Genomic DNA, 20,365 nt, shown 5'->3' with positions numbered 1-20,365 from the left:
TTTGAACTGTCAGTTTTTTATTAATGCAGGTTAAATTAGTAGTAATGGTTACAGGGACGTTGATAACGGACCTCCACTGAACCAGTGCGTACCTCCACACACACACACACACACACACACACACACACACACACACACACACACACACACACACACACACACACACACACACACACACACACACACACACACACACACACACACACACACACACACACACACACACACACACACACACACACACACACACACACACACACACACACACACACACACACACACACACACACACACACACACACACACTAGTAGCGCTACAGTAACGCTTTAGCAGACATGCTTGCAGTTCTGGTGTGACAGTGAGAGGTCAGAGTTGGTGCTGATTAAAAAGATTATTTTAACCTGACTAACTGTGTCGTCCTGCTTGTTGATAGCCAGCGGGGCTAGCTTTCCTTATCGTCTGTTAGCTGACAACGGGACAAATACCATTTACGTTCGAGAAGGAAAGCCAGCCCCGAACACAGGTTTGAAACAATATGGCGTCTGCCTCAGAGTAGAACTTGGTGTGTACATTTACATCCCAAAAGAACAAAAAATAAACATGATCCTGAAACAACATAAATACTGCAAATGTAAACATACTGTATCTCTAGTATAGTCAGTCAAGTTGTAGAGATAGTGTTCTGTAACACTGTTCAACGATTTACGGCAGGGCAAACTAAACTAACCGCTCAGATTTAAAGAGATGCGTTTGATCGATTCTCTTAAAGTAAAGATGTGAACAGACTGCAACAAACTTCAATAAAAGAGGGCAAGACGTCACAGTCAAGACAAGTGTATTCTGGGAAATGGAGTGCAGAAAGCTGATTTAAATAGAGTAACAGGAGCTGAGTTTCAAAGTTCATTCTTGAGGAAACAATCCCTGAGCTTTTTCAATCACATCACATGGTTTTCATCAGCAGATGGAGTTTGCAGTTCATGAACGTCTCATCCGTGCTGGTTTAAGAGCTGTGGTGAAGAAGGTCATGTGATAAAATCGAATGCTTCGGAACAGCTACAAAATGTTGTTTCTCAACCTCAAATGTTAAGACAAAGTGTATGAGAAGTTCTTATGACATTCACACCATGACAAATTGGAAAACTTACAGACGTACAGCTGAGGAAGATCATGTGATATGACAAAAGCTCCAGAAAAGCTACACAATTAACCTTGTGGTGAGATTGTTTTTCTTAGGAGCAACTTGAGGTTTACAATTGAGTTTTTCAATAAAGTTTTTGGATTGAGGAAATATCTTGTGTGGCTCTAAATCAAGCGCATCTCTTTTATTATAAATATGAAACATGAGGTACAGGCCTGATGCAGACACACATAGCTGTGGAGGGACACAGAGGCAGTGAGGATTCATTCATTTAACTCTTCATAAAAATAATAAAATAACAGGGTTGTCAACATAGACACAAAATAAATTAAGAAACAAGTTTCATAAAAACACAAGATGCATTCACACACACTCACATGCCTGGCAGGAGAATTATTGTCTTCTTTTGTTCCTTCATCAAACGTCACTGTCCTTCATTGCGATCCAAAGCAAAGTGCAAAAAGGCAAAACCAAAAAAAAAGTACAGTCCTTCAGTCAGATAGAATGGACTCAGAGCGGGACAAACTTAATGCATTTAGATTCTAATGCAGCTTTCCTCACGTCAATGCAGGTTAGATGAAACGTTCTTGTAGTGAATACGCTGTAGCGGCTGCTTTGTAACGCAACATTGTCTGAAATGGGGGAAAGACGTGGACTCTATTGTCCATCATACCAAATCACACCAACATTTTCTATTGTAGCATTTGGTCAACTTCCTCCAAGAATTCAAAAACTCTGGCCCGGGTGATAAGAAGTCAAACAGACCGGTCCTTTATTTTGAAATCCATGAGAGGCAGTGAACCAAGTGCTCAGCTGAGAGATGAAAGCCTACAGAACGGTACAGCAGGTGGGGGTGTTGATGAGTGTTGTTGGGAGCGGTTTGACCCTTCTCGTGGCCCGGGGAGAGGTGGGGCTCTGTCTCTTAGCCCTCCATCCCAAAGTCATCTGTGAACTTCTTGACCTTCAGGAGATCTTCAGTGTTGACTGTGGGACGGGTGGTGGACAGAGAGCGCAGCATGTCCGACTGCAAAGGAATAGGACATACAAGACATTTTTGGTTTACGTTAGTGTTTTATATTCAATTTCTCCTCCAGCCAGGGTCCGAGTGTGGACTCTTGTGTTGCTGTGGATACAGTATAAACACGCTGTGGAACAACGTTTAGATGAGCAGCATGGTTTCACATGTAATCAGGAGCACACTCGTGTGGAAAAGATGTGACTTTGTGAAACTTTTTAAATAACAGGTATCGTCAATAAGTGCCAAATAAAACAGACGGACAGACCTCATCAACCATTCATTTCAAATGTATGGGTTTTTTCTCTTGTTGTTGCTATGGCGATCTGAAATGACTAGAGGTTCCTCACCAATAACTGATTCCAATACCTGAACTTGCTTATTGTTGATCCAATAACAGTGTGTTGAAAATAAAAAAGGTTAGCAGGTCATTATTCCCTCTCTAATATCATTTGTATATTGCTATAACAACTGCATTTCTCTGCAAAACTAAATTTTACATTTGTATCACGATAACGTTTTAAATTGTCCTTTGCCCAATACTATTTTGTACTGATTAGAGCTTGAACGCATCATAGTTACTCAATAATAACTATAATAATAACTCAATGCAACCTCCGTTAACGCTAGATGTTAGCGCCGTTATTTAGCCCACCAGGGGTCTCATTTCTGAAACAGCGTAGGATCCCCACTAAATACATGTACGCCAAAAAATATAAATCCCAAATCACCCTGTAAGTGTGTGCAGCTGGTTCAGCATCACATCCCGCCCTCTACACGTCAACGTCCAACCATAAACGGTCAATGCAAAGCCCCTTATGAATAGAATTAGTTGCTGATCAGTGGGACTTTACGGTGAATCACGGCAACTTGCGAGGAAACTCCTAATTAATTCTTCCATTGACTCGGTCCTAACAGTGCCAGAGTATCTAACGTGCAGCGCAGTACATCACGAGTCTCACCGAAGTATTTATGTTCACAGCAATCAGACTGATTACTTCCACAATGATCACAACAATCGGTGGTATTCCAAAAGGAAGTTTGATAGGTGAACACAGTGTATTTATTGACTAGTGTTTTCTTGTGGCATTATGATAAGGACTGATAATGAGGATATGGAGTGAGCGTACGAGAGCTGTGGCTTTATTTCCAGACTGATTCACACAATCCTAATGTGCAGCCTGTGGTGAAGATGAAGGTGAGGTGACTGGAGAAGGTGACATCACCAAGGGGACTCCTCTGCTCGTGTCGTGTTCACTGCAGCGATTTCACTCACAAAACGTTTATCCTTCTGTTCATCCTCTACTTTCTCCTTCTTGGTAATATCATACATCAACATAGTCTCCACTTCCACTGCTACGCTGATGATGTCCAGCTCTACATCTCCACAAAGGCCATTACCACTGCTACTCACTCCACTCTGACCAGCTGCCTCACTGACATTAAATCATGGATGCAAACCAACTTCCTCAAACTCAACTGTGATAAATCTGACATGATCATCATCGGTCCCAAATCTCTCACTAAAACCAGTCACAACTTCTGCCTCACCATCGACAACTCCACTCTGTCTCCCTCCCTACACATCCGCAACCTCGGAGTCATGTTTGACAGCAACCTCTCCTTTGAACACCACGTCAACCAAATCACCAGAACTGCCTTTTTTCACTTAAAAAACATAGCCCGTCTCCGCCCATCACTCTCCTCATCTGCTGCTGAAACTTTGATCCACGCCTTCATCACTTCCAGAATCGACTACTGCAACAGTATTTATCACGGCACAGCATCCAAAATCCTAAATAAACTCCAGTACATCCAGAACTCTGCTGCTCGCCTGCTCACCCGCTCCCGTGACCACATCACCCCTGTTCTCCAGAACCTCCACTGGCTCCCCGTCCCACAACTAATCGAATATAAAATCCTTCTCCTCACTCACAAAGCCCTCCATAATCAGGCCCCCTCCTACCTCACCGACCTGATCCACCACCACACTCCATCCCGTCGGCTCCGCTCCTCTGATGCCAACCTCCTCTCTCTTCCACTCAGGACCAAGCACCGGACATGGGGCGACAGAGCCTTCTCCATAGCTGCCCCCTCCCTCTGGAACTCACTCCCCAAACACATCCGAGACTGCACTGACCTTTCCACATTCAAATCACAAATCATAACCCACCTTTATAGAACTGCTTTTAATGTGTGACCATTTTTGTGTTTTTATGTTTTTAATTTATAGCTTTTATATATGATAATTTTAATGTAAAGTGTCTTTGAGTACCATGAAAAGCGCTATATAAATAAAATATATTATTATTATTATTATTTGGTGATATATGCCCAGTACTAGAAGGTTATTGCTCTGTTGTGCAGTTCCTTAACCCTAATTGTCGGTATTTTACAGCTGATAATAATTTCATCATCTGACCACGAGCGTGGTAGTTTGGTCTCTCCTCTGAGCTGAGGAGAGCGTTGGCGTTTTGTGCGTACTCAACGGTTATAAATGAGACCCCAGGACTGTGCTGCCCACCGGATGCCAACAGCTAACGCTAACTAGCTCTCATCCTGCTGATTTGTTGTTCACAATGTAGCATCATCAGGAAAGAAATAAGGTGCTATCAGATCGGTGCATGGACTTATGTACTCGCAGATACCCGATCCAGTATTTAGAGCTGTATCAGAGGCATTTCTGAACAACTAAAAACAAAACAACAAGCTGCAGCATTGGCCATTTCTGTGACGTTCCTTCGTGTGTGTGTGTGTGTGTGTGTGTGTGTCTCACCATGCAGACTATGGGCTCTAGTAGCTTATCACTAGGCACATCCATCCAGGTCAGCTCTATGGCAGCAGGGTCACCAGGGGAACAAGGAGTCAAGAGGTCGTCCACCATCAGCTGGTTGTTGCTTCGGGATGGACCGTGAACCTGCAGGAGGAAGAACAAGAAAAACAAAGCTCAATAGTAACTGGAAAATAGTTGACAATAACAGGAATTCCACTGACATTTAACATGCCCCCAAGGATTTCTAATGAGCTCACCTTTTTGAAGTGGGTAGCAGACTGGACCTTCCTGACCGGCTGCATGAGAGCATCCCGGACGATGATGCTGATGTCGGCGCCGGAGTAGCCTTCTGTTTTGTGGGCGAGCTGCCGCAGGTCAGCCTCGCTCAGGCTGTGTGGAGTGTTGCCCAGGTGAAGACGAAACATCTGAGACCGAGCCGGCTCCTCCGGCAGAGGGATGTAGATACGCTTCTCAAATCTGACAAGATCCATTCAATCACACATTCACCAGCTTTGGTTTTTTTTTTATCTGCCTTACAATGCCTCCATCAACTTCTTTTTTAAGCATTTAACAGATTGTAATCATTTAAAGGCGATACATGATTTAAAGGGCCAGTGTGTAGCATATAGGGGGATCCATTAGCAAAAATGGAATATAATATTTATAACTATGTTTTCATGAATCACCTGCATTTTCGTTAGCTTAGAATGAGACCTTCATATCTACAAAAAGAGCTGGTACTCTTCACCAAACACTGACTTTGCATTTTTACGCTACTTAAAGGCCACCATAGTTCTCCGACACACTTGTGAAGCCGTGGTATCATGAGCTGCAGAGTGCAAAACCAAGGCACCCGTTGCTCCTAGTAATAGTGTTATTATGGTATGGATGGCCTCTGAGCGAGGCCAACGACGTTATCCCGTTTTTGCACTCTGCGGCTCACGTTACTCTTGGAAAGGGAGGAAAGAGCGGCGGGGTATTCAGTTAGGTGGAATCTGTAACCTCACTGCTAGATAGGGGTGCAACAGATCATAAAAGTCACGGTTCGGATCACGGATCAGATCAGCACAAAAGAAAAGAGGGAGGAAATCTAACTTTTACAGATCCCTGACCACAGTTTTTGCTGCCGATACCAATTGTCGATCATTGATGATCCATATTGGCAGATCCAGATCGGTTTTGTTTGTTGTTTTGTTGGATTATAGCAGCTGGTCTACAAGACATTTCAACTGCTCTGAAGTCAGTTCAAACCATTTGTAATTCTGAATGTTATCCTTTTACTTTCTTATAGTCATCTATTGTTTTTGCATAAAAACTCAAAATTCAAATGATTAGAGAACAAAAGATTGTTTTTTTTTCATGCTAAAAAACTGAACTGAGCCTGAACGCATCATAATGTAACTCAATGGAACATTTGTTCGTTAGCGATGCTGCTAATGTTACTAGCTTTCCTTCTGTTGAATGCAAACACGGATTGGTTTAGAATGTAACATTATCAAGAAACTAGAAAAGCATAAATCGCATATTTTTACTAAATATTGGCCGATAACGATAGTCAGTAAAACTTTATTTCACACTGTGATGGTTAACTTTAAAGAGGAGGGCGGATCCGTATGGATCACGGATCAACAATAGTCCGTAACACCACTACAGTTGCTAGATACCACCAAATCCCACACCGGAAGCGTGTAGCAGAACTACGGTGGCCGACGCAAAAACGTGAATGGCTCTATTTAGAGCCGGTGTTTTGTTTGTCCGTTCTGGGCTACCGTAGCAACATGGTGGACTCCGTGAAGAGGACCCGCTCCATATGTAGATATAAAAAGGACTCTTCTTTACAGGGGATTATACACTAAAGAAAACCATGCTCCTGTTGCCCTGAATCAAAATGTATTTACTTAGGGTACAGTGAAAAGTCTCTTCTGACTGACAGAAGAATTTACTCCTCCTAGGGAAACAATGAGCTTATTTGAATGACATTAAAACAAAGTCAGGGTGAGACAAACACCAACAAAATAAAAAGAGGAGTATTGAAGTGACCTCTGACCTCCTGCGGATGGCAGCGTCTAGCACCCAGGGGATGTTGGTGGCTCCCAGAACCAAGACACCATCGTTGTTGTTTCCCACACCTACAAAACCAGAGCGCTTCAGTCAGCACTTCCTGCTTCTGTGTCCATACAGGGTTATGTATTAGCATATTTAAGATGATTTTGTAGTTTCTATTGTCGCTTTTGTATTGTTCTCATTTCATTTGGCTCACCCTGCATCTGGACCAGGAACTCCGTCTTGATGCGGCGGGCGGCCTCGCTCTCGTTCTCGTTCCTGGAGCCGCACAGCGAGTCCACCTCGTCAATGAAGATGATCGAGGGTTTGTGCTGGCGAGCCAGGTCGAACAAGTTCTTCACCAGCCTGGGAGACACAGAGACACGTGGAGAGCATTCTTAAAGGAGGCTCCATAGTGGCGACTGCGAGTGAAAGAGGTGAAAAGTGGCACAGACAGAGCGCTGCCAGTCTGGATTGGGAATGGATTAACGGGGAGTTGTAGGCATCTTTTGTTGTGAGTGGGACAGCTTGGGGGATGAAGCTGTTGCTGAGTCTGGAGGATCTTCCTCCAGCAGAGTGAAGGTTCCATGGGAGGGGTCTTTTATAAACTTGGAGGCCAGCATTTAGAGTAGATGCCATGGACGAAGGTGAGAGAGGGTCCAAAGAAGGACTCTGTTGACTTCACCATCCTCTGTAGGGACTTGTGCTCTGACAGGTGGAGGGAAGCTGGCTCTCTTCAGTCGGAGAGGCAGTTGAGTTTCTTGTTGTGCCTTGTTGGTCAGGGCGGTGCTGTTGCATGACCAGCCGAGGTCATGAGCGATGTGCACATCAAGAAACTTGGTGCTCCCGACTTGCTTCACACAGGATCCAGTGATGAGAAGTCAACTATCATCGATTTAGATCTAGTATCAATTTTACTTCGCTTCTGTCACACCGTCTCTGTGTCTGTGTGAGAAGGTCCAGGATCCTATTGCGAAGGGAGGGGTTCAGGCCCAAGGGGCCCAACTTACAATAGCAGCTTCTGAGTGATAACTGCTGAATGCATTTTATCATGATTTACTTTTGTTCATTCTGCTATATTTTTTCACTACAATACACTTGTAGAGTACAGCTTAAGACTACAGGAAAGACTTACTTCTCACTCTCTCCGAGCCACTTGGACATGAGGTCCGAGGAGGAGACAGAGAAGAAGGTGGAGTTATTGGCCTCGGTGGCCACGGCCTTAGCCAGGTACGACTTCCCCGTCCCTGGAGGGCCAAACAGCAGGATGCCTCTCCACGGAGTCCGCTTGCCTGAGAACACAAGGGACCAGAAGTGATGTTGTGATGTCACATGAGGACATACTAGGGTACAAATGCTCCAGGGTACAGTCCAAAAGAGATAATGCTCAAATGCTATTTGACAAAACATCTAAAGTGACTTTTTTTTTCTAGTGATATTGAAATGAGGCTACAACAAAAGGATTATCTATTCATTTTTTATTTATCTATAAAATCAAAGAAAACACTGAGAAATGGTCATCCAATATTTCCAGAGATCCAGCTGACATCCTACGATCACATTGTTTTGTCTGACCTATAGTCCAGAATTCAAAAAGATTAAATTTACAATGACATAAAACACAGAAATGTATCAAAGTAAAGTAACAAAGTAGCAAATCCTTTTTCAAATCATATTTGATAGCCTCGAAGTAGAAAATGAATTAATAAAGTAATAACAACAAATTATTAATTAAAATTAAAAGTTTTGCAGATGACACATGACTCTGGTGGGGATGAGTCCGCCTACAGGTGGGAGATCGACCTGGTGCGGAGTGCAGACTAAACAACTTGAGCTTAACGCTGGACAGTGGAGATGGTTGTGGGCCCGTGTGACTCCCTCAGCTCTGTGGAATCCTTCTGCTTCCTGGGCTCCACCATAACCCAGGACCTCCAGTGGGAGCTGATAAAGCTCAGGACCCCCACGGACTCAGACACTTACATCCCCAGGACAATTTCTTACAGTTACACACCCTTGCACATCTTTTCTCTATTAATATACACTTGACACTTTAATAATATACTTGTTTTAACGTACTCTTATTTTTTTGTTTACCATATTTGATTGTACATTTTCATATTTTTTATGTCTTATACTATTGCACTGTGTTTATTGTTATGCACCAATCCCCTTACCAAATTCATTGTGTGTGCAACGTACTTGGCCACAACCCATTTCTGATTCTGATCTGATTCTAAATGATACATTGAATATAAAAATGTCTTTCCAAATAACATTTCAGTTTCAGCTGTGTATTTCCCCTTCATTGTCACAAAATTATACAATTGTTGATAAACATTTTTAGCTGTAAACAGAATTAGAGCGGGGAACGCCCAACTGTACCTGTAAAGAGGTGAGGGAATTTGATGGGCAGGATGACAGCTTCCTTCAGAGCTTCCTTAGCTCCTTCCAGTCCGGCCACATCGTTCCAACTCACATTGGGCTTCTCCATTACAATGGCACCTGGACACACAGGCAGCGCATGATGAAGATTGACAATACAGACGGAAGAAAACTTCTTTCAAGGTGATTGAACACCTGTAGACCTGGCACAAACACAACCCCACTGACCCCCAGAGTACTACCAATGAATACAAAAATGATGCATTTGATCAACACTTTTAATACAATCACTTCAGGTGAAGATATAAAGAAGCGTGGTGTTATTCAAAAGTACATGTTTACTCACCCATAAGTTGCTCCTGCAGCTTCTTCTTCTCTGGATTTTCACCCTCGCTGTCGCTATCACTCCTACACCGGAACACAAACACAGAGGTTGACACAAATACAGCAGAGCTCACAGACTATGAACATGTTTCCCAGAGAGGGCAGAAGAGACGGCGTACTTGTCATTGCTCTGCGCCTCCTTCACAGGCTTCTTGCCCTGTTTGTCTTTATTCTTCAGATAGTCTTTCAGCTTCTCCGCCCGGTCCAGGTACTGCATGCACTTTGCTCGTATGCTCTCCTTGGCCTTGTCGCTGTGGGCCTCATCTGAAGGGGAAAGACGAAATTCCAAACAACAACGTGAATGAATACCCAACAACGTTTGCACCGACGGGAGGGTTACAGAACTAATTTGACTGCCCGTTAGGCTACGGCACTCACATTTGATGGCATGTAGGAAATACTCCACAGCGTGCTGGTACAGACGCAAGGCCTCCTCATAATTCTTCGCCTTGTCTTCCTCTGTGGCTTTTGTCACAAGATCAATTGCTTTCTGCAGCAGAGATGCAGATAAATACAGTCAGAGGACAGATGAGGATGTAATGCGATGTAGATGTGAGATGCATTGAGGGTGGAGAAAAAAAAGGCAGGGAATGTACACGTTAGTGATCCTCACATGGGTCTGCGCACGTCAACACTGGAGCATCAATTAAAAACAAAACACAAATTACACAAATAGCATGTTGTACAAAGGGATCCTAAAAGTTCCACCGATTCTACAACAAAATTCACTGTGCTGTGGCTTAAGTCAGTTATAGTTAGCAGAGTCAAATGCTCCACAACGTAAATCTGGTTTTGTTCTTTCCATGTTATCTGTAAGCTAACGGTGGAGCGGCTGCTACCGTTATAAACATTCTGACAGTAGTTAGCAATACAGATTCATAACCCACACCAGAATGAGTTAATATTATTGTTTTTATTGTTTATAGTTAGCTAGTACAGTAATGTTAGGAATAGATCGTTTTCGCTCATTTTATTTTTAAGGCAGTGCACTATCTGAAGGCTCAGTTAAACTAAACTGGCTTGCTCACAACATTAGCGCGCTTTAGCGTCAGCTGTTCTGCTAACACGTTAGCTCAGCAAAGCCAAGTTGTGTCCAGTTGTAGCGAGCTAACGGTGGCTAGCTAACAGTAGCCTACCTGTAATGTTGACGTTGTCATTTCATCTCACTCTTGTACTCTCGCGCTCAGATTTCTATCCCCTGACTCAACCCAAAGGCGGATATGTGAAGAAATGAACCCGTTAGCAGCCCTGTGTTGCTCTTGACATGACAAAACAGTGCATTGGCGAACCGCTAGCTAATATGACAGCTCTGCCTCGACCCAACAAAACCACAGCAACAAGGAGGCTGCGGCTGCGGCTTCCTTCTTCTTCTTCTTCTTCTTCTTCTTCTTCTTCTTCTTCTTCTTCTTCTTCTTCTTCTTCTTCTTCTTCTTCTTCTTCTTCTTCTTCTTCTTCTTCTTCTTCTTCTTCTTCTTCTTCTTCTTCTTCTTCTTCTTCTTCTTCTTCTTCTTCTTCTTCTTCTTCTTCTTCTTCTTCTTCTTCTTCTTTCTTTTATTTTAATGGCAGCTTGCAACCGTTACTTATGATTATAATTTGTACACCGCCATCTACTGTACCGGAGTATGTAGTGTGAGCGGGCCCAAAATGGATGTGTCCCCCTAAACCAGGGCCCAACCCCAATGTCCCCCCTAAAGCTTCAAACCCTGAACCCTCAACGACTCACTGACGTCACCTGTTAAGTGGTTGAGTGTGAGAGACTGTGAGGGCTTTAAATGGTGTAAATACGAATGGGACAGCACTTTGCTGCAACATATCATGTTACCATGACAATGACAACAAATAAGATGTATAATTGTGGGTAATTCATTTATACTTTTTACTCCCTGATTTGAAAGTCTTCCAGGCTCTTTCCTCACAAGATGAGAGGTAATTTCAGATAATCTACTTACTCGCTTTTGTCCGAACAGCTTAAATTACAAAATCAAATATTTGATGAATAAATAAATAAATATTCTCTGATTTCATGTGTTTTTTTGTTTCATCTTTAACCCTCAATGTTTCGGAGTACATTTGTATTGTCCCCTTTGTTCACCTTTTCTTTTTTTTTACGTCTCCATTTTTCCACTGGTTACCCCATATTTAACGTCACATTGCAATGATTTGTGGGTAATTCCCTTAGGCAAAGTCTGCATCTAATGATGATTTACGGAAAGGGTTCATAAAGGGCTCAAAATGTCTGCCAGAGAGCCCTCAAACACTCGATGATTTCACAGTGGGACAGAACTAAACCCTTTGCGGGAGCGCACCTCAAAGTCCGTGAGTCCGTAAGGGTGGAGATTGGGATTGGGCCTAAAGCCTTAAACTTGAACCCTCAGGGACTTAACTGACGTCACTTGGTAAATGTTTGAATGTGGGCCTAAAATGGTGTAAATATGAATGGGACAGTACTTTGCTGCGACATATCACGTCATCATGTTATGTACAATTGGGGGTATTTTGCAGGTGGCAGTTAGCAGAGTCGTATTTTAAGTCTGAGGTATGGATGGTGAAGAGGAATGGAGCTAGAACGGTTCCTTGTGGGGCCCTCGTGCTGCAGGACACCAGGTCGGACTCACACTCCTGTATCCACACATACTGTGGACGGTTGGTGAGGTAGTCCAAGATCCATGCAGTGAGGTGGTGGTCCACCCCTCAGAAGCAAAGGCTGGGTGGTGTTCAAGGCACTGGAGAAATCAAAAAACATGATTCTCACAGTGTTTCCAGCCTTTTTCAGGTGACAAAGGCATCTGTGTAGCAGGTAGATGACCCCGATGCCAGATTGGTAGGCGAACTGAAGTGGGTCCAAACATGAGCTCACTAGGGGGCAGAGATGTACGAGGACCAGCCTCTCCAACGTCTTCATCAGGTGGGATGTTAACGCCACCGGCCTGAAGCTGTTGAAGTCCTTGGGTCGCGGGGTCTTTGGAACTGGTACCACGCAGGATGTTTTCCAGCTGTGGTACTCTCCCCAGCTTCAAGCTCAAGTTAAAGACGTGCTCCACTATCCCGCACAGCTGGTCTGCACTGGACCTGAGGAGCCTTGAGCTGATGCCGTCTGGACCCGTGGCCTTTCTCACCTTGATCCTTCTCAGTTCTTTCCTCACCTGGTCAGTTGTGAGGGACAAGTTGGGGGATGGGGGCTGTGTGCCGTGGGTTGTTGGAGGGGGGGTCGGGCGCTGGTCATGGAGTGCAGTGTATGAGGATGCAGTGAGTGAGATTGTCAATGTCCTCCCCATGGTCATCACTGAATACTTCCCACACAGTAGAGATGACAGATTAGATTTAGAATTTCAACACACGACACTATGTCCTTTATTATGACTTTTTTGGACATACTATACGATGGCTTTTGTTGAATTTGTTGGACAAACTATACTATAAATTTACTACATAAATTACCATTTTACTTTTTGGATATACTATGCTGTTTTTTTTAGAAATAAACTAGCGCTTTTCTTGTCTTTTTTTGACATATTATGGTTTTGACATTTTTCGACATACTATAATATGGCTTTTTAAAACCCTTTTTTTCGATTTCTACTTTAGTATGTTTTTGACATGTCCAAGAGTCAAGAGCCAACTATGGCTGTTTCATGACTATTTTCAACATACCATACAATGGCATGTTTATGACCTTTTAGATATACTATGGCTTTATTTGACAGACACACCTGTGGTTAAATACTCTTGTGGACTATATTTTCTCCCTGATGATGCTACATTGTGAACAACAAATACTTGTTGAAATTGGCAGGAGAGCTAGTTCCCGTTTCAAAACCACAACAGGAAGCAGGTAACTTGAGATGGACCTATTTTTTCTGATATTTTATGATTATTCTAATAAAGACAGAGTAAACCTCAACTCCTTAGACTTAAGCATGTTTAAGGCCTTAAATTAAATTCCTCCTTCCAACCACTTACATTGCTTACTTGAAATTTTGCATCCTCTATCCCTTTCCCACTTTTCCAACTATTCATAATCCTTTAGCTGCTTTTTAACCTCTTATCTACTGATTCATACGCCTTTCAAGAGTTAAAATGTTCTGCAGCTTTCATACATTAGTTTTATAAAATTTTGAAATTCCATTTTTAACTTTTTGAAAATATTCAACAGAACTGATTGAGATTTTCTAATTTGACCCAATTATTCCCACTTTTCCAACTCATTCATACTCCTTCAGCTGCTTCTCTTTCCAAATTAAAGCCAGCAATCAGCCTTTCAACAGCCAGCATTATCACCGCAGCGTCTTAAAAGACAGTTGAATATTCTAGTTTTTACTGATATTTTCGGTTAACCTTGACCAATGGTAAAGTGGGAGATGCATCAAGTGACAGCTGCTGCTCCCACCTAGCAGTCCTATTGGCGCTATAGCAGTAGTACCATGGATGTTTGAGTAGTACTACCATAATTGAAAAAGACACGTATGTCTAGAATACATAAGATCAAAAGTAAATATTGTCTACATTATAAACATCAAGTCTTAATCTAACAAACACTTCACTTCAAAACAAACCACACATCATTTTATGTGATCTGTAAGTTTTATTGGTAGGTATTTACATATGAGATTATTATATTATCATACATTGTATATGGTATCTTGGAAGGAAGTCTAAAATATTTTGCATATGACAGGTTGTTGCAGCAGCGCTTTATCCCGTTGTGACTTATCAGTTCAATGATTGTGTGACGCAAGCTGCCACAGATATTACCTTTGGTTAAAAAAACAAACTCTTTGACGCATTGCTTTGCATAGACAGGATAGCCTCAGATCATAAGGAGATGAAAAATAATCATCGAGAAGAAGAGGAGGAGAGGTGTACATTCACAGATTTAAAAGGGGGTTTGATTGGTTAGTGCATCAAGCTCAAAAAGGGACGGCCTGCAGCTTGTAGAGGGTTGATCAACTTCAGACAATCAGATCTGTGCAGTGGGTTAGATTGACATAAAAAGAAAAGTTGGGTGAAAAAGTAGGATGGTGGAGTGCAACACAGGAACAAGACTTACCAAATGTAACTCAAACGCACAATGAAGGAAGTAAAGTCAGCCTCTCCTTTTGGAGCTCTATTAACTGTAGCAACTATAAGGGTACACATTTTTGCTCTCGCGAAAAAAAAGAAGGCAAAATAAGTTGTTCAAACCCTCACAAGGACATCAGAGTCCAAAACAGAATGAAGGTCATTCAGCCTGGCGATTGTGTTCCTGATCCGAGGACAGAGGGGATATCTTGTTCTCCTGTGTTGCACAGTCAGTGGACACAATGCACCATTGTGTCCAACAGAGGCTCTACTGAAGGGAAGGATTGCCTTAGCAACATGTACCATGAGCCAACTGACGGTTCTGAAAATGTGTTGATTCCAGTCATGTTGAACTCGTTAACGAGTCAAGTCTCAACACGAGGCACTGGACAGAACGGAGGAACTGAAGGGAAGATTGTAATTAGTTAGCTGACCTCAACCCACCTCAATATAAGTGACAGCTCAAATTATTTATGGGTTACTGTACATAAAGCAGAGTGTGAAATAGATAAACAAATGGCCGTATTGATGGTATTTTCTTTTGACAGAAATCACAAGATCTGTAATGGTATTTCTTAAGAGCATAAAACATTCTTCTTGAGCTCGAGAAACTGTAGTTTGACATATAATCTTAACTCTAGGGTCCATTTACTGGCATTTTCAACTGCATCTCATCGGTGGATGGTGTTAGCTCGGTTGTCTTCACATGACCTCGTGCTCGCTAGATCGTTAAAACAGCGACGCCTGAACGAACACCAGGAACAGATGTCGCCTGTCTCTAACACCCGGGCACCAATTGATCAAATTGCTAAAAGTGAAAGATAAAAGTCCTTCACTCTTACTCCTACAGGTAAACTTACTCTTAAATCGGTGAGAGCTCTAGAGATCTCAGTTGGTTTAAAGTGAATAATAGACGGCTGCAGCACAGAAACAGAACTCTTTTTCAGAAGCATCATTATATTTTAGCAACATGTATGTAGGCACGCATGGTTCTTTTAGCCTGTTTGCATTTCAAAACTTTTTCTTTCTTTTTCTCAGGGGTGTAAACGGCAAGAAAATGCACAATATTTATTTTGCACAATACTAACTTTTCCTTTCCTGCTCAAGTGTGTTTTAAATGTATCTACATTTCAGCAAATTTCTTATCTTTTAACATAAAAAAATTTATTATTTGTAAAAATGTTTTAAAGTTAATTGCTGCTGGAAATGTTAATCATTTCGCACAAATAAAATGAACTTTTAAAATGAAATAGTATTTTTTTGCAGAAGGACATACAAATCATTGCAAACAAGACGTTTTGTAAAGGACTGAACAATATGGATGATATAAGATGAATCCTTGTCGGCTACATCTGCTCTGTGCACATATGTGATCCATCAGGTGATCATGTGAGAACTGATCATGAAAGGTTACTCCTACATTATTTTTTACTGCCTGATTTTGAAATGTAGACTTAGAAAGTTTTCATAAAGGTGCTAAAAATGTCCGCGGGAGAGACCTCAAGCACTTGATGATTTGACAGCGGGACAGTTCTAAACCAGCACGAATTTGGCGGGAACGCGCTTCAAAAGTCCTTGAATGTGGACTTTGGGATCGGGCCAAAGACATCTTCTACCAAACACCACCTCTCCCAATACACGAACACCTATTATGGAAGTTACGTTCTCTACTTAGGTCACGTGATGACAGCCAAACCATCTCCATGACAACAGAGACCATGAGATGCGGCTGAAAGCTCCAAAAGGAAGTAACTCGATTGAGTAAAGGTCATTTTCTTAAACTTTCACTGGCTTACTTAGACTTACATGGAAGTAAAAGACCAAAATACTGTTCTGTAACCTCCCTACTGCAGGGGGTTCATAGGAGGTGAGACGTATTTGATATTGTTGACCATTCAAACACAATGGTACTTCTGTTTTGTGTTTTGGCCCACCCTGAAACAAGCCCGTTAAACAGTCCTTAACCAGAGAAATGCTGCCGCAGGAATAGTAACAAGACACCAGTAACCTCAAGTAAAGTGGATTGAGACGATAGCGACACGGAGACGACGTGGTAGTGTGGGTCAAGGTGGGGGAGGTAACATAAGGTCATGTCATATATCATCATCAGATACAGATGTCAGGAAGTCATGCTATCTTGAGATACACACTTAAAAAAAAAAAAAAAAGTAACATGGTTTACACTATAAGAGTAATACTATTGCTTGCACATGTTGAAAGCTTAAAATTCTCTTATTGTGCGGAATTTTAAAAGAAAGGAAACGATACAAAGAGTGTCTTGACTGCATGTAAAAAGGCACAGTTGGCACTCCTGATTACGACAGTAGTTTGGGATAATGTGCTAGAAAGGTGAGTCTGTCGGACAGCGTAGCGCGCACACACACACACACACACACACACACACACACACACACACACACATTCTGACGGTGAAACAGCGGCCACACAAATGCATTAAGAGGAGCCCAAACTACATTGGAAGGCTGTCGTGGAATGATAGGCATAGAGTTCAAAACAGGGAACATTCACTGATCTGAGCTTGGCTGTGTATTCATTGTCTTAAAATCCTTCCTTTCCCTCATGTATTTCAGTAACACTTTGCTAGAATTGCACGGGTCATGGAGTCTTTGACATCGTATCAGATAATCATACATAATATATGGGATGTTCTTTTATTTTTGAACACTTTTTTTGTGTGTGTAACCGTCTCCCGACACCTCATGACTTCAAGCAAAGCGCCACTTCCTTATTCCCGACCTCGCAATACAAATGATTACAATAGGCCGAGGAGAAGTCAGAAGAGGAGGCACAATTTTCAGACAATCAACAGTTTCAGGGGGTCAAATCTGCCCCGCAGCTTCAGTTGTGAATGGAGAAATTGGAAAACAAAAAAAAGAACAAAAGGAAATTGAAAATTAACACCCCGGTATCAGCGTTTTGGGAGCGTCTTCCCAAAACAGAGGTCCCGTAGTCGGTTGTTTTACGTCAGAAGGCCCATTCGGGTGAGCTTGGCTGACAGGAAGGAGTGGAGGACGAACACCACCGGCTTTGGACCCGAGTGGAGGTCAAATACCTGGAGGACGGAGAGAGGAGTTAAGGGGGTCAATGGCAGAGTACAAAAAAAAGTATATTCTGAGGTAAATGACCCCCTTGCATAAGTACAATCACTTTATTCTACTATCAACTGCTCTGGTTTCAATCTAAAGTGTTCATTGCAACAGTTATTTGCCATTTTACATAGAAAATTTAGTAATTCTGTGCAAAGCAAAACAAATCTGTGTTGTTTCCTTGTGGAAATCCAGGTATTACACACCGTCAGTGACAGTCACGTAAAATGCATAGAACTGTAGTTACATAGGTAACTCTTGTCAGGGGTTGTTATGTGAAAAGAGAGAGAGGCTGTGAATTTGAATGTATTTTTACCAGCCGGAACGCTGGTTTTGTTTACAACCTGTTATCATGCAAAATGTGGTCTTGGAGACAACTACCGCAGAGGGAACTACCACAGTGGACAAGTGTTTATATGTCCGTTTGTCTGTCTGTCTGTCTGTGGGCAGATTTGTCACTGCGATACTGCGAGCAAACTTTACCAGTTTTACCAGAAGAGCATCGGGGGTAGGAAGTGGGAATGGGGCCATTGCCCACTTTAAGCCACTGGTCATATGATCCCATCGCAAGTTGGTCTCTAGTTGTTTTTGTATGTTATATTTTTCCCCCCTGATGCTCTCTTCTTCCCTGTCATAACCTGGCTGCTACATTACCCACAATGCAACGAAAACCTAAAATAAAAAATATGTGATGAATCAATGATAAAAAACGATTCTGGCAGGAGAGAAAAGCAATGGTAGTGGTGAAAATATCAAATATTATAGTGTCTTTTATTCCATTGTCTCAGCTCACCATCTCTCCCTCTGGACCCCCAAAGTCAAGGTAGAGGTTGCGTATCCCATCGTCGGCGGACATCTTGAGCTTCTCGTAGGGGTATCTATACAGCACGGCGCCCCCCGCTGGCTCTGCTGGCTCCCTCGTCACCGTGAAGCCCTTCTCGTAGTGCAGCGTGAGCCGGACGTCCTGCCTGTTTAACGTGCAACCTGGAAGAGAGCGAGAGAGGAATGAGATTTATGTTATAGCAGGAGTACGGGTCAGTGGGGGTGAGGGATGCCCCAGTGGGTGAGTGCAATGTGTGTGGTGACTAAATCTACCAGGCGGCAACCTCCATTTCTGCCGAGAGAAGCTAATGCAGAAGTGTCTTAAAACTTGCATTCTCTCTAATGTCCACCAGGGGGCGACTCCTCTGGTTGTATAGAAGTCTATGAGAAAATGACTACTTCTCTCTTGATTTATTACCTCAGTAAACATTGTAAACATGAGTTTAAGGTCTCAATCTCTAGTTTCAAGTCTTCTTCAATACAGCATGACGTTCAATTAGTAAATGATGGTCTATTTAAAGAGCAAAGTATGCTTTAGGGCGGGGCTACCTCGCTGATTGACAGGTCACTGTGGCTGCCAGACTCGTTGCGAAAAACAACAACATGGTGACGACTGTATTCCCAGATGGCGACTCGAGGCTTCAAAATGGCAGTCTACAAACCAATGGGTGATGTCATGATGACTACGTCCAATTCAGACTATGAAATCTACCTCTATATATATAAATACTAACTTAAAGGGCCAGTGTGTAGTTTATTTGAGGGATCTATTAGCATGAACGGAAAACAGTTTTCTTAACTATGTTAGCTTAGAATGAGGAGCAGGCCGTGTTACACCACCATGTTTCTATGGTAGCCCACAAGGGACAAACCAACCACAGCTTACAGAGAGAGCCTTTCACGTTTTTAATTTTACCTGAAGGCCACCGTAGTTCTCTGACATGCTTGTGAAACTGAGGTACTGCAGTATGGCCAGCCGCCGTCTGACTTACCAACTCTCCTAAAGTACTGTTATTATGGTATGGACGACCTCTAAGTGAGGCAAATGTCGTTACCACGGTTTTGCGCTTCGCGGCTCACATTACCGCAGTCTTGGAAAGGGAGAAGGGATATTCAGCTGGTTGCGTTCTGCAACCATACCACTAGATGTCACCAAATTGTACACACAACCCTTTTAAATAACTATGAAGTCATACCATGTGTTGACAATGTCTGATAGGTATGTTGTGAACTCCCTTTATGAACTAAAGTTCCAGCAGTGACACTGTCTGTCACCTGAATACCTTACTTAGACAAACTTAATCCACAGCGTATAAACACAAGCCTATCTGCCATGTAAAAACGTGCCTTACGCAGCTTAAACAGTCACGTCATTTGATCCCGAAGCATATTTCAATGTGTGTTACTGTTACGCGACTGGCTTTGAATGTTTCAGCACAACTAAGGACAGGAGGGAGAAAAAAAGCTTTCCAGTGCTGTTACGGCAGCCAACCATTGTTCTGCACAGAGTGGAAACATTCCCCTCTGCTGGCTCCAGCTTCTGCTTCTCCTACACAGAGCTGCTCTCTCTGAGCTGCTGCACACGGCCAGCCAGCCAGTTGGTGTCTGGAGCTTCCTGTCACAGTCAAAGTACTCTGACATT

At 42.7% G+C, this 20,365-nt stretch overlaps 2 protein-coding genes across 2 annotated transcripts in view; both read right to left on the bottom strand.

Moving 5' to 3' along the window:
• Positions 1–76: 76 nt before the first annotated feature.
• Positions 77–11,277, bottom strand: vps4a (vacuolar protein sorting 4 homolog A). The gene is made up of 11 exons (XM_079162868.1): positions 10,873–11,277; positions 10,115–10,226; positions 9,856–10,000; positions 9,699–9,760; positions 9,353–9,472; positions 8,106–8,262; positions 7,188–7,336; positions 6,975–7,056; positions 5,185–5,404; positions 4,931–5,071; positions 77–2,163 (listed from the first exon to the last, which is right to left on the bottom strand). Exons 1-11 carry the CDS (start codon positions 10,891–10,893, stop codon positions 2,062–2,064), a joined length of 1,311 nt encoding a protein of 436 aa, XP_079018994.1. The 5' UTR covers positions 10,894–11,277; the 3' UTR covers positions 77–2,061.
• Positions 11,278–14,310: 3,033 nt separating this feature from the next.
• sntb2 (syntrophin, beta 2) overlaps positions 14,311–20,365 on the bottom strand; it is a 31,352-nt gene continuing 25,297 nt past the window's right edge. The window contains exons 6-7 of the mRNA XM_079163153.1: positions 18,695–18,885; positions 14,311–17,867 (exon numbers count right to left, since the gene is read on the bottom strand). Of these exons, the coding sequence (XP_079019279.1) occupies positions 17,775–17,867; positions 18,695–18,885 (284 nt within the window). The 3' untranslated portion in view covers positions 14,311–17,774. The remainder of the gene's footprint in view (positions 17,868–18,694; positions 18,886–20,365) is intronic.

This window comes from Pholis gunnellus (assembly GCF_910591455.1).
Source record: "Pholis gunnellus genome assembly, chromosome: 7".
Classification (NCBI taxonomy): domain Eukaryota; kingdom Metazoa; phylum Chordata; class Actinopteri; order Perciformes; family Pholidae; genus Pholis; species Pholis gunnellus.
Note: the sequence above shows the minus strand (reverse complement) of the source record. Positions and strands in the feature narration are given on the sequence as shown.